General features: G+C 44.0%; 1 protein-coding gene across 7 annotated transcripts in view; it reads left to right on the plus strand.

The window, feature by feature from the left end:
* Positions 1-14,090, plus strand: part of MREG (melanoregulin) — a 140,538-nt gene that overhangs the window by 93,681 nt on the left and 32,767 nt on the right. For all 7 annotated transcript variants that reach the window (XM_073807294.1, XM_073807297.1, XM_073807299.1 and 4 more), the window contains one exon: positions 3,576-3,732. In XM_073807294.1, the coding sequence (XP_073663395.1) occupies positions 3,576-3,732 (157 nt within the window). The remainder of the gene's footprint in view (positions 1-3,575; positions 3,733-14,090) is intronic.

The raw sequence follows: 14,090 nt of genomic DNA on the forward strand, positions 1-14,090 counted from the left end.
AGTCTCGATCTCCCGCCCTGTCCTCACTCCTAAGCCCAGATCCTGGTTGCTGTCTGCACGTCCTGCAGGCCTGCAGGTCGGCCTTGGCTTCCTCCGAGCCGTCCCAGGGAAAGGCATCGCCCTCACACGGTCAGCACTGACTCCTCTCCTTCCACTTCTGTGCCACCCGTCACCGTCACCAGGGCGGCCACGTCTGAGAGTCTGTGATGCTGCTGGAACCCATCCTCTCGCAGCTATTCCCCCCTCTTGTTCTCGAGCCCACACCCTCCTTCGCTCTCACCCCAACCAGTATTTTGAAACGTTTAGAATTAAACCTGTACTTATTTATCAATAGAACTCCACCTTTCCTATGCCCCAAAGAAATCTTCCTTGTAACTCTAACAAATGAGGTTTAAACAGAGCGGCTTCCTTCTCTCTCTGCCCGGGCAGCCCTGCCCATCTCCTGCCCCACTCCTCCCCAACAGTGGTCCTGAAGCCCCCTGACACTAGGAACTCAAAGAACATGGCAGGAAAGCCACACCTACCCTCTTGTGACAGTTGATTGTGACAGCCTCCTGAGCTATCTCTCTGTTCCTTCTCTGTCCAGGGCTGTTTCTGTAAAACCCAGACCCGACAAGGCTCAAAACCACCTTGATAACTGGTCACCATTCACAGAACAAAGGCTGAACTGCAGCAGATCCTCAGTCTGACCCCAAATCACCTTTTCTTCCCTCCCTCTGGGCCTGTGTGGTGGGCCTGCGTGAACACTTGGAATTCCCCAGCCCTGCCGGCACCTTAAGCCTCCATACACTGCTGGTGGTGTTCCGTCTGCCAGGAACACCTTTCCCCATGCTTCTCTTCCTGAGGAAAGACTGTGTACTCCTTAGGTCTGGGTTAGATGTCGTCGCCTCCGCGAAACCTTTCTCGAACTTCCTTCTCATCAAACATAATGTGTCACTCCTTCCCTGTTCCTACAATTTCCTGTTTGCACTTAAGAAGAAAAAATACTTACCTCCTTCCATTATAGTCACACCAGCAGCAGGGACAATGTGCTCTTTATTTTCGAGTCTGCAGAGCACCCATCCCGGCACCAGTATACACTTGTTGAATAAACAAACAACTGAATGAATGAATGAATGAGTTTGACGTGCTCGTTAAAGCCCATGTGGGCACCAAGGCCTCATTTGCCTCCTCTTTCACTGGCTTATCATTCTTAAGAGGAGTGGGTCTCTCTGTACTTCAGCCTTTGCGGTGCCAGGTGGCTAAGGGAAAACCCGGCAGTTCTGAGAACACGGTGGTCGAGCTGTGTCTGGTTCCCTGTAAGTCACTCTTTCTCCATAACTCCGATCACTGCCCAGTCTCAGACCCTCCACTTCTGAACCTCAGCTAGAGGGATTTAAAAAGCGCTTTCCAGCATCCATTTAGGTAGCTGGCCTCCTGCCGGCCTTGGTTCCAAGATCCCATCCCCTCTTTTCCCCAGTTTTCACAAGTGGGCCGTGGTTGGCTCTCTCAAGCCTGACCTGTACCCCATCACTCAAGCACTGGAGCCCTTCCCTTGATGGGAGGGTTCCTGTGCTGAGCCCCAATTTCGTGACCAGGACTTTGCTTTCAGTGGCAAGATCTCCTTAGTGCCAACTTCTGAGTATTTCATGTTTGTTTAAACCTTAACATTTACCTTCAGTCCAGCTGTCAGTTACTCTCATCCCTCCTTCCCAGGTGCTGTCTGCTTATCTGGTATCCACTGTCTGTCCTCATTTGCTCTTCACTCATGTCACACCTGCAGATGTGTTTGCCACCCCTTGGCCGTGGGGCATCCTAGCTCTGCCTCAGACAAGGGCATCACTCACCACACAGGTGAAAAGCCAGAGGGCTTCTACCCTCTCCTGCTCCCAGATAATGCACTTTTCTGCAGCTGCACGCTGTCATTCTGATCTTGATACCGATGCTGTCTCACCCGAGTTACCTCAGCTGCATCTTAATGAATCCCCCAAGTCCACTCTTCACCCCTCTGTAGCATTCTCCACACTTTAGCCAGAAAGATCTTTCAAGATGTAATACTGTTCATGTCACATCACAGTCCTGCTTAAAACCCTTCCTCATCTTACCTCGTTCTTAGGAATAAAGACCACATTTCTGAAGAATGTTAGAAAACACGGCCTACAAAGCCAGGGCTATCTGGCCCCAACGGCCTCCTCAGCTTCTTTTTCACTCACTAGCCAACATCCCCCTTCTTCTCATGCATACATCCTGCTTCCTCCCACCCCAGGGCCTTTGAACATGCCATTTCCTTTGTTTGGAACTCTGTTCTTGTCTTTCAGCTTAGAGCTCAAGCACCCCTTTTCCACAATGCCTACCTGTTGCTACCCTCGCTAGCTCTCACAGCTCCCTGAACTCCTCCTTTATAAAACTTCTCACAGTTTTTAATTATATAGTCACGTGATCATTCATTACTGTGTTTCCCTCTAGTGAGGTCCAAGGATAGGGACCATGTCCGTGTTGCTCACAATTTTATTGAGCCCTGTAATTAACATGGGGTCAGTGCCTCACGCATATTATTAGGTGATGGGGATAACACCTGCATGATCCTACCTGACCAGTCCCACGGAAGTTTACCAGGTCTGTGTATAAGCATGTCCTAGGGATGATGCTCTGCCACTCAGCTCCTCCTAAGCCCGAGCATGGATACTGCCTCGTAGAGGGTAAACCATGAGACAGATATACAACATGGGGCTCCTGAAATCCTTACGCAACATCCCATATTGTTTATTGAAAGTATTTGGATGTGCATGTTTATTACTTAGTTTTCTTGTTGTAGGGAATTTGACAGATACTCCATACCATTGCACTCTACATTAACTGCATTTCCTTGAATTCAGAGCCAGTAAAAAGTTCATCTCTTCATGTTAATTGTTTTCTTCTTTAAATCATGAGAGTTCTATTCCCCATTGGATTTCTTTTTTTCTTTTTTTTTTCTTAGCTGCTGGAGTACTCTGTGCTAAATTTCACACTTAACATAGTAAAATTTCCTCTGCCCAGGTATCCTGTTGTATCTGTCCTCTGTTGTTTTTATTATTTATTTATTTGTTTTTGGCTGCTCTGGGTCTTCATTGCTGTGCGTCGGCTTTCTCTAGTTGCGGCGAGCGGGGGCTACTCTTCATTGCGGTACATGGGCTTCTCACTGCGGTGGCTTCTCTTGTTGCAGAGCATGAGCTCTAGGCGCGTAGGCTTCAGGAGTTGTGGCACGCAGGCTCTAGAGCGCAGGCTGAGTAGTTGTGGCGCACGGGCTTAGTTGCTCCACGGCATGTGGGATCTTCCTGGACCAGGGCTCGAACCTGTGTCCCCTGCATTGGCAGGCGGATTCTTAACCACTACGCCGCCAGGGAAGTCCCACTGTGGTTTTTAAAGTGATTTCTTTGTTGTTCTATTGTGTTATACTTAATTATTAAAGACAATTCAGATTCTTTTGTTAGGAATATATATATTTATATGTTATATTATATACATTTTTATTTATATTATATATTAACTACATATGATGTATATATCATATTTAATACATATTACAAAGCCCTTATACCCCCTCTTTTATCCCATAGCGATAATCCATATTCTTCCTTTGGAGCCACGCTGGCGAGGGATGATGAAAAGAATCTGTGGAGTGTGCCTCACGATGTGTCCCACACAGAGGCAGATGATGACAGGATCCTCTACAATTTGATCGTTGTTCGTAATCAACAGGCCAAAGATTCAGAGGTAAGCACCTTTTGAGATCTTGCTGTGCACAGGTGATAATGTCCAGTGAAAAGCAGCAATAACGGAGAAGACCAGCTTAGAATAGAGGAAAGAATGAAGGATGAGATGTGTGAAAGGTAGGGCAGGTCTTTTAGCAGCATCTAGTTGCTAATTTTAGCTGGTCTTGGTACACCTGTTTAATACACAGATAAGACTGATTTCTAATTGTTACTTTAATGATACAAATTACAGCAGTAGGGAAACAGCAAGGCAGTGCTGTTCAGATCGTGAAAATACTTTATGGTCTTAAATGGCTTAACCAGTCCATCTCTAATCTTTCCAACTGTTTAGCAAGCCACCATTAAAGATTCAGACTGAAGGTTGAGAGGTACTTTGCATCATCACTACTTCTGAATTAATGGGGCCTGAATTGTTTTTTTTTTCTCTGTTTGTATCTTCTTAAATTGTGCTTATGGATCAAACAGTGTATCTGCCATATTTGAGGTGATTTTTGTGATAAGGCTTGAAACCACTCTTTTACTCAAAGTCATTGATATGAGAACACCAGAATACTGAGAAGGAGACAACTTCATAAATGAAGAGAAAACAGCAAAAGGGATGATATTTTATTTTCTCCTTTATTCCAAATGTAGTATTATAGTACTATCATAATACAATATAATATTATGTGTATCATTTTCCAAGTAATACAAGCTAAGTTTTCTAACTTCTGTGTTCATCTGTTAGTTCTGAGTAGATGCCTATATTAGATATCACTTTATGTTTTCCTTTGTATCGTATAGTCATTGAGAAGAACAGAGACATTTAAAATCTCAGGCTTAGGCTATGAAGAAAAGCACCAGAGTGTGTATATATGGGAGCAGGTTTATTGCGGGGGAATTGTTAACTGTTTTTCCCCCGAAAACATGCGTTAGCAGGAGATGATAACTTTAGAAGAGTCATGTGTCCCGGTCCTTTTATTCTGGTGTGACTTGGGATGCCTTTGGGGGGTTGGAGGTGGGCTGAGAGGTGGGGAATGACAGTTGCCTCTGATTCTTGAGGCCTGGGGTCGAAGAGTAGGCTGGAGAGTCCCGCAGTGGCTTTGATGAGCATCCTTTCTTGGGTGTGGAGTGCTAGTAGGGACAACTCCTGCTAGATATCCATCACAGCGCTTAAGTCAGAGGCATAACATATTAGTGGCCATGCACTGCGCTACCCCTGGCTTCCCCCCTGCTATCCCCTCCTCCACTGGTAACATTTAAAGGACATGATAAAGGCTGCTCAGGCCAGGAATAGCCATCCTGGCTGCCCTTCCTGAGCATATGGACAGGAATTCTTGCATGACCTTGTTTTCCCTTTAATGGGAAGCGCTAATCCTTACCCTGCTGTATTGGGCTGACCAGTTAGGGTTTCTGCTGGTGAGAATGGAACTAGTTCTTCTCTTTTCTTCCTTTTCTTTCTCCACTCTGTGCAAAGCTGTGACAGCAATAGGGAAGTGATATACATATATATAGCACACGTTTCTCTGTCTCCGCAGGGCCTCAGGCCAGATGTGAAAGGGGCTTGAAGGGTGTTTGCCCTGAGCCTGGCAGCTGTCTCTGGAGGAGCTCCTGTCTCTCTGCCCTGTTTGTCTTTACTTTTGAAAAGGCAGTAGAGGAGGCAACGTGAGCTGCAAAGCGCTCTGAATAAGCATGGCTTCCAAAGCAGCCACCGTGTCACTTCTGTGCTGCTCTTGGACCTGTGTGAAGGGCCTTCCAGAAGGCTTTTTCTTCTTCTTTTTTTTTTTTCTTATTAGCTGAAATTCAATCCTCTATTATTCTGGTACAGAAGAAATAAGTAAGCATAGAAGCAATGTCTTTTCTCCTATATTTTCCTCAATATGTTGGAAAAAACCTCTTCTTGATTCGAATACAAGTACACCACTACTTTGTCATCTAGGCCATTTAATGTTGTGTAACATGTATATATACAGCACCTCACATTCATATTTAATGGAGTAGTGTACAACGAGTGAGTTCCAGATGTAGAAATGTTCTGTACGTAGTTTGACTGGTAAACTTCTCAGCGGCACGGATCATGTCTCTGTCTTACACTTTACCTCTACTTTAAATGGTTACAGGTCCCGTTTTTGGGAACTTTTTATAACAGTGATTCTCAAACTTGAGCATATATAAGAATTACTTTGAAAATAAGTTTCCTGGACCCCATCCCCAGAGATTTTTTTTTGAATTTTATTTTATTTTTTTGTACAGCAGGTTCTTATTAGCTATCTATTTTATACATATTAGTGTATATATGTCAATCCCAGTCTCCCAATTCATCCCGCCCCGAAGGCTTTTTCTTCTCCTTGCCTAAGAAATGAAGTCAAGTTTAACTCTAGAGGAACTCTGCAACCAGGACAGGCCGTCAGGTCAACAACATGAAGATGTGATGATGATGATTTTACATGAAATGTTATGAAATGTCTCTGTTCATGGTGCTTCCTTTTTTTTTCAGGTGTAAAAAAAAAAAACATATACATACACAAGGTATATATAAAATATATATTTTAAGGTATGTATGTGTACATACATACATAATATATATACATGGTTAAAAATGTTTCATATATTTTCTTCCAAAAATTTGAAATGCATATAAAAGCATATATTAATATATCTATTCATTTTCCCACAGATTGGATCATACATTACATATCATTCTGTACCCTGCTTTTTTTCCACTTAATAATATATTTTGGACATATTTTCACTTCAACATGTGTAGATTTACCTTAGTGGTTTTGGGGGCTCTCTTGTATTCTCTTGCATGAATTCACTATCATTTATTCAGCCAGTCCCTATTCATATTTAGGTTGATTCAGGTTTTTTGCTATTAGGAGCAGAAGCAATGCTACAGTGGGTATCCATATATACTTGTGTGCCCTGCCATTATTTTTTCAGGAGTAGAATTGCTGGATCAAAGAGTATGTGTGGGGCTTCCCTGGTGGCGCAGTGGTTGGGGGTCCTTCTGCCGATGCAGGGGATGCGGGTTCGTGCCCCAGTCCGGGAGGATCCCACATGCCGCAGAGCGGCTGGGCCCATGAGCCATGGCCGCTGAGCCTGCGCGTCCGCAGCCTGTGCTCCGCAACGGGAGAGGCCACAACAGTGAGAGGCCCGTGTACCGGAAAAAAAAAAAAAAAAAAAAGAGTATGTGTGTATTTAAAATGTTGGAATTGTCACAGTGCTTCGTTCTTGGGGGAACCTAGAAAAAACACTTCAGGGTGCAAAACTCACTAGCATTGGGAGTTCATTCAGTGTTTAAGAGGAGCAGCTGCTAAGCTCCAGATAGCTGTTTGCCATGCTGAGGATGGAATTGCCAGAACTTTGGATTTTTAAGAGAAGCTAAAAATCCAAACTTACCTATAAAATGTCCAGATTTTTAAATGGTAGCTCACATTAAAAAAGTGTGTCAGCTAAACAAAATACGTTTATGGGCTACTGATATATAAGGAACATTTACAATAAGGACTGCTACTACTTGATATTATTGTTATTTTGTTCAGTATGATTGAAAAATGAACTCACCATTGATTTAAAAGGTAGAAGGGGGAAGCTGGGGTTGTTTTAAGTTTGAACATTCATATTGCTTATTTTCTTTTTCATGCAGGGTAAAATTGGTACAAATTTTAATAAAACGGAGGATTTTAGTTTTGAGGGAAAAACAAATTCCACCTACTAAGGAACAAGAAACCCTAGATATTTTTGCATGATACAATTTAGAAGCTCAAGCAAGGCGTTAAGGAAAACTGAACATTATGTTTTTTCTTGAGTAGCAATAGCGTGAAAGACCCAGGAACGTCCATATTTGGAATTCTATGAAAAATGAAGAGTAATTTCAAAACAGTGTGTGCACCGCCTACATTCCCTTTCTGAATCTGGAGCTGGTGGAGGAAGGGCTGCAAATATAGTTAAAGCTACATTCGCTGTGTTGTCCCAAATTGGAAAAAAAATCAGAAAAGAAGACATATAGGAGAGCAAATAATGAAGCAAAGGCATGAACTTAAAATTACTTGCAGTGTCAGAAAATAAAACAATAACATTATTTAATTCTAATATAATCCACTTCTATTTACACAAGCCTTCAAAAGCTTGAAGACTGTCAGCAGAATAACTGATGCATTTACAGATCTCCAAGTAGTGAAAAAATTTTGCTCTCATCTTTGACTTTGTAAAATACTTTATGTTTAAGAAATAGTAAACATTGGGCTTCCCTGGTGGCGCAGTGGTTGAGAGTCCGCCTGCCGATGCAGGGGACGCGGGTTCGTGCCCCGGTCCGGGAAGATCCCACATGCCGCGGAGTGGCTGGGCCTGTGAGCCATGGCCGCTGAGCCCGCGCGTCCGGAGCCTGTGCTCCGCAACGGGAGAGGCCACAACAGTGAGAGGCCCGCGTACCGAAGAAATAGTAAACAACCTCAAAGTCATGTCACTACATCATTATCCTTATGTTCATTTTCATCAACGTAGTTGTACTTCACATAACACTCTGTTCTAGGGAGCTTAGTAATGGTTAATGAAATATCACTGTACCTTATTTACTTATTTTGTATAAATAATTCTAACCACACTGAACGATCTTGTCCTCCAAGATAATAGTGAAAACAGTGGCAAGCACTGTTCAACCTCTTGACATAGATTAATTAAGTCCTCTACACGACAACTGTGAGGTGGGTGCCGTTATTATTTCTATTTGAAGCAACTTGTCCAAGGCCACACAGTTGAAGGTATGGAGTCAGGATTTGAATCTGGGCTTTATGAATCCAGAGACAAAATATATAATGAGCACCACGATTGAAATTGTTAGAGGGGACTAGATATTGTCTGTGATCCCATGTAGCTTTCAAAATGCATGAACAGAATCTGTCCAAAGCCTATTTCTGTGACTTTTTGAAACCAATGATATGAAAGGGACGCTCACATCGGTGGACTAAGAACTATGTTTGGTTTGGGGATCGTGATTGCAGTTCAGGAAGTGGTCCCAGTCATAATACACTTTTCCCAAATTATGCACTTACACAGTGAGTACAGCTGGTTAAGACTGCAACCCAGGGTTTCAGTTTTGTTTTTTTTTTTAGCTGTACGTGGGCCTCTCACTGTTGTGGCCTCTCCCGTTGTGGAGCACAGGCTCTGGACGCGCAGGCTCAGCGGCCATGGCTCAGGGGCCCAGCCGCTCCGCGGCATGTGGGATCTTCCCGGACCGGCGCACGAACCCACGTCCCCTGCATCAGCAGGCGGACTCCCAACCACTGCGCCACCAGGGAAGCCCTATCCCTTCGTCTCTCTGTTCAGTGTTCTCTGACGTGTTATTTGGTGCCCCTTCTGAAGGTTCAGTTATAGTTCTTTTAGGAGTTCGTGCATGGCTTCAAGATTTTTACTCTGTTAAAGAAGGCTTTTACATTTTTGATTAAGAATGTAAGTACTGGGCTTCCCTGGTGGCACAGTGGTTAAGAATCCACCTGCCAATGCAGGGGACACGGGTTCGAGCCCTGGTCCAGGGAGATCCCACTTGCCGCGGAGCAACTAAGCCCGTGAGCCACAACTACTGAGCCAGTGCTCTAGAGCCCACGAGCCACAACTACTGAAGCCCGCGTGCCTAGAGCCCGTGCTCTGCAACAAGAGAGGCCACAGCGATGAGAAGCCTGCGCACCGCAGCGAAGAGTAGCCCCCCGCTGGCTGCAACTAGAGAAAGTCCGCCCGCAGAAATGAAGACCCAACGCAGCCAAAAATAAAAAGTAAATAAAATTAAGAATGTAAGTGCTGAAAATCAAATCGTTTTCATAAACACTTTTAAGGACTATGCTGGTTCAAAATAGGTGATGTTTGTTTGACATAATCGGTGATAGAAATTCTAGGCTTATTTTTAAAGCTATTAAGTAATTGCATGCTCGGAAATGTTTGTCATTCTGATGATGAGCGCCTGTCACTGAGCAAAGCAGTATTTATACACTGGCAGGAACCATGTGAACACCAGATGCTTGTGTGGCTCAAGCCATCCTGTGAAAACCTGTAAACCTCCCTCTGCTGAACCCCTGGGAACAGCTACATGTTATTATTTTTTAAAACTATAGAGGCAAAAACATAAAATGTCCCTGGTTTACAATTTGTTTGCTCTTCCTGTGTGTCAGGACTCCCTGCTGGCGTAGTGTTGCCAGGCATTGTAAACAGTTCCTATGCAATGTTTAAGATAGCAGCAGAAGTTCCCAGGGGTTTGTTTGCAATGTCTGGATTATAGGCTTAGCCTGTCATATCCCTGGTACTAAAAGAAAGGGTAAAACAGAGTTAACTGGAATGTTTGGTTGGAGGATGTGAGGTGGTGGGAGAGAGGGCGGGTACCAGCCACATCGCTCTGCAGCGCTTGGAGGTGGGATGTTCCGGTTGGGCTCTGCACGGCTCCGTCTTAGCAAGTCTCCACTCGCTGGACGAGGCTCGCTCTGGTCAGGCCATCTGACTTCTCTATAAGTGGGTGAACACTGGCCATGGTTGGCGATAGAGCTGCAAGTTTTACGCCAAGCGTGAAGGAGCAAAATAACAGTGGAAAATTGAGGCAATTCTCTAGATCATTCTGGGCTTCTCAAAAGGCCTTTTTGTTTGGGGTCCAGATGATCCAGATTGTTGAATGCAACCATTCTTTATTTGACTTTGCTAGTGACTGTTTGGGTTAGAGGGGGAGAGAATAAAAACACTCGTTAGGATCTGAGAGTCAAGCCGTCTTACCCTCTGTGTTCTAGGTAATAATACTTATGGAGGATTATGTTGGGTTCTGAGCAGTAGCATGCGGCTTAATGCGTGTGTTCCAGGCAAGAACTGAAGCCTCACAGTATCCCTGTGAAAGAGGGATTGTGACACATAAGATCAGAGGCTTTTGGTCCTCTGTCCAGGGTGTTGGAGTGGGGGAATTGGGATCGTAGTTCAGTCTGTATGACCTGGAAGCCTGTATGATGGGAAACGCTGCCCCCGTGTCTCTATTGAGCTTAGAAAGAGTCTCAGTGGAATCTTTTTGGTCAAAGACAAAGTTACCAAATGGGTGTTAACTTCCTGCCGAGCAGCGGCTCTGGTGTGTGTATTTGTCAACCATTACTCACCCTGCACCGACTGAATCACCGAGTGGACGACTTTAGTATCTATTTAGTATCAACCTGTATTGGGCAGTGCATGTAACGTCCTCTAGGTGATGCTGCTTGGGAATTTTTAACGCCTTGGGCACCATTCTGGGTACAAAAATCTATTGGACTCCACCAGAAGACATTGTTTGTCTGTCTGTGAGGTTCTTTTCTATTCTTTGCCCACCCTCAACGTTAAAAAAATATCTAAGTATTTTTGGATATTAACATTAAGGTAATCCATGTTTCTTACCGAGTAGGTAGCGCATCAAAGCTCTGTGTAAGCCAACAGAGTTGAGACAACAAATATTAGAAAACGATGCAGGCAAGGGGAAAATCATTAGATATTCAGTAGCATGTGAGGTGCTGAAAAACATGCCTTTTGGAATGAGACAATTGCGGGTGAGAGTCATAGCTCTACCATGTCCTAAGATGACACTGAACAGTCATTTAAACTCGGGGAGATCATACTCTTTATTGTCCAGTTTGGGACACAGTCACAAGGTCTTAACTAAGAAGAAAGGGGGGTGCTCATATGGAGTATGCCAGGCCAAAGATATAAATTGGGGCTGCCCTAGACAAGCTGGGATATATGATCACCTTTTTAAAAAATTGTGGTAAAATATAAATAACATAAAATTTGGCATTTTATCCATGTTGTAGTGGCAGTTCAGTGGCATCAAGTACATTCACATTGTTGGGCAGTCATCACCACCATCCATCTCCAGGACTTTTCATTTTCCCAAACTGAAACTCCATACCCATTAAACAGTAACTCCCTATAACCCCTTCCCCCAGTCCCTGGAAACCACCTTTCTACTTTCTGTCTGTGAATTAGACTACTTTAGGTACTGCATATTAATGGAATCATACGATATTTGTCTTTTTTTTTTTTTTTTTTTTTTTGCGGTATGCGGGCCTCTCACTGTTGTGGCCTCTCCCGTTGCGGAGCACAGGTTCTGGACGCACAGGCTCAGTGGCCATGGCTCACGGGCCCAGCCGCTCCGCGGCATGTGGGATCCTCCCGGACCGGGGCACGAACCCGTGTCCCCTGCATCGGCAGGCGGACTCTCAACCACTGCGCCACCAGGGAAGCCCGATATTTGTCTTTCTGTGACTGGCTCACTTCACTTAGCAAAATGTCCTCAAGGTTCATCCATGTTGTAGCATGTGTTAGAATTTCCTTCCTTTTTAAAGCTGAATAATATTCTATTGTATGTATAAACCACATTTTGTTTATTCATTCTTCTGTCACCAGTCACATGGGTTGCTTCCAGCTTTTGGCCTATGTGAGCAATGCTGCTATGAACGTGGGTGTACAAATATTTGTTTGAGTCCCTGATTTAAATTCTTTTGGGTATATACCCAGAAGTGGCATTGCTGGATCATATGGTAATTCTATGTTTAATTTTTTGAGGAACCGCCATACTGTTTTCCACAATGTCTGCACCATTTTACATTCCCAACATCAAGGCATGAGAGTTCTAATTTATCCACATCCTCACCAACACTTGTTATTAAGATCACCATTCTTAACCTCTAAACTGATCAATAAAACAGCTGATGACTTCATATTGATCAGTTTTCACATCCACATAGAGCAGAGACAGTTGAAACTGTGGGCCAGTCACCACCACTGAATATCAGCCTTAGGGATGTAAACCCGGAAGAGGCTGATATCTTGACAGAGCCTCCCTCTGAGCTGCCTGTCCATGGAAGGGAAATAGGTCAGAAAACTGGGGGAGCTCTTTGTACCTGAATTCTATTCTGTTTTTTCCAAGCATCCATATACTAAAATGTAATGGCCAGGCCCTGGTTCTTTTACTGCTCTTTAGATTCTGTCCTCATTAGCCCTCTTCCCCTGGAGCCCCAGAAAGATAGTAGATAGTACACCTTGGGAGTACTGACAGGTCAGTGACAGAGAGGGTGTACAACGCACTGGGGACCTGCAGGAGGATGCCGTGCCTGTAGGAGAAGGGCAGGGAGCTGGCCATCTCTTTCCATTACTAGAACTTCACTGTTGCAGTAACAGGTTGCTGCACCTCTGGGCTTTCTGAGTTATTGTGCTTGTGATGGTGGATTTCCAGAAGGCAGACCACATGTTTATTGGCGCGCATATGCAGGATAATTCACTGATAAGGAATTCTATCTCTCCATTAGTTTTTTTTGCAACTTGCATAAACCAGTTGGGCTTGAGAAGAAACAGAAACCATAAAGCTGCCTCAAGAGTTGTATTTTTTTAAAATTATAGTTGACTAGTTGTAAATTTGAAACACAGGGATTAATACCAAGTTAAGCCTCCAGTGACCTACCCAGTGATAGTTTTGGCTTTTTCTAGAACAAGTGAGATCATCAGAAATGCCTGCCTGTCATAGAGTCAGGGTGCCTCCTCCATGCATTGCCTGGATTTCCACAGCAGTCTTTTGATGTTGATGAGTTATTCATTTAAAAGACAGTGAGAGGGGCTTCCCTGGTGGCGCAGTGGTTGAGAGTCCGCCTGCCGATGCAGGGGACGCGGGTTTGTGCCCCGGTCCGGGAAGATCCCACATGCTGCAGAGCGGCTGGGCCCATGAGCCATGGCCGCTGGGCCTGCGCGTCCGGAGACTGTGCTCTGCAACGGGAGAGGCCACAACAGTGAGAGGCCCGCATACCGCAAAAAAAAAAAAGACAGTGAGAGAGAGACCCGGAGAGGTTTCTTCTTGATAGTGTCCAGAAATGGGCTTCTGATTCAGGGTTCGATGCCTTCCCTTTGGGGTGGAGAAGGAAAGCTAGAAGGATCTGAGGATTTAGGGCAGATAGCTGAATGATTTTCTTTGTCCTTTATTTTAAATGTGAGCAGGAATAATCATGTGGTAAAAGAACTCTATAGAAAAAAAAAAGGCACTTTCCAACTTATTTCCTTCTTTAGAAAACAACAGTGTGTGATTGATTTTTCAAATGTATCTGTGCTATTTTATATACAGGATTTGTTTCAACAAAAGTTCAAATTCTGCCTGATGTGTCTATTTATTGGTTAATTTTATTAAAAACAATGTGTCTAATGTTCAATTAGGCAGGCTTGGTTTGTAATGAGTGTTTTCAGTTCTCTGTATCCCTGAGAGTCTAATATTTTTTAGTCTTGATGTTAATTTAGGGTCAACAATGTGGAAAACTCTTTTCTGTTCTTCCTACATCCCCTGCCTCTCAATTCAATAGGAGGACGAACTGATTTCTATTGCCATTAAGTTAGAATTTCTGGTTT

This window comes from Tursiops truncatus, chromosome 7, assembly GCF_011762595.2.
Source record: "Tursiops truncatus isolate mTurTru1 chromosome 7, mTurTru1.mat.Y, whole genome shotgun sequence".
Taxonomy (NCBI): domain Eukaryota; kingdom Metazoa; phylum Chordata; class Mammalia; order Artiodactyla; family Delphinidae; genus Tursiops; species Tursiops truncatus.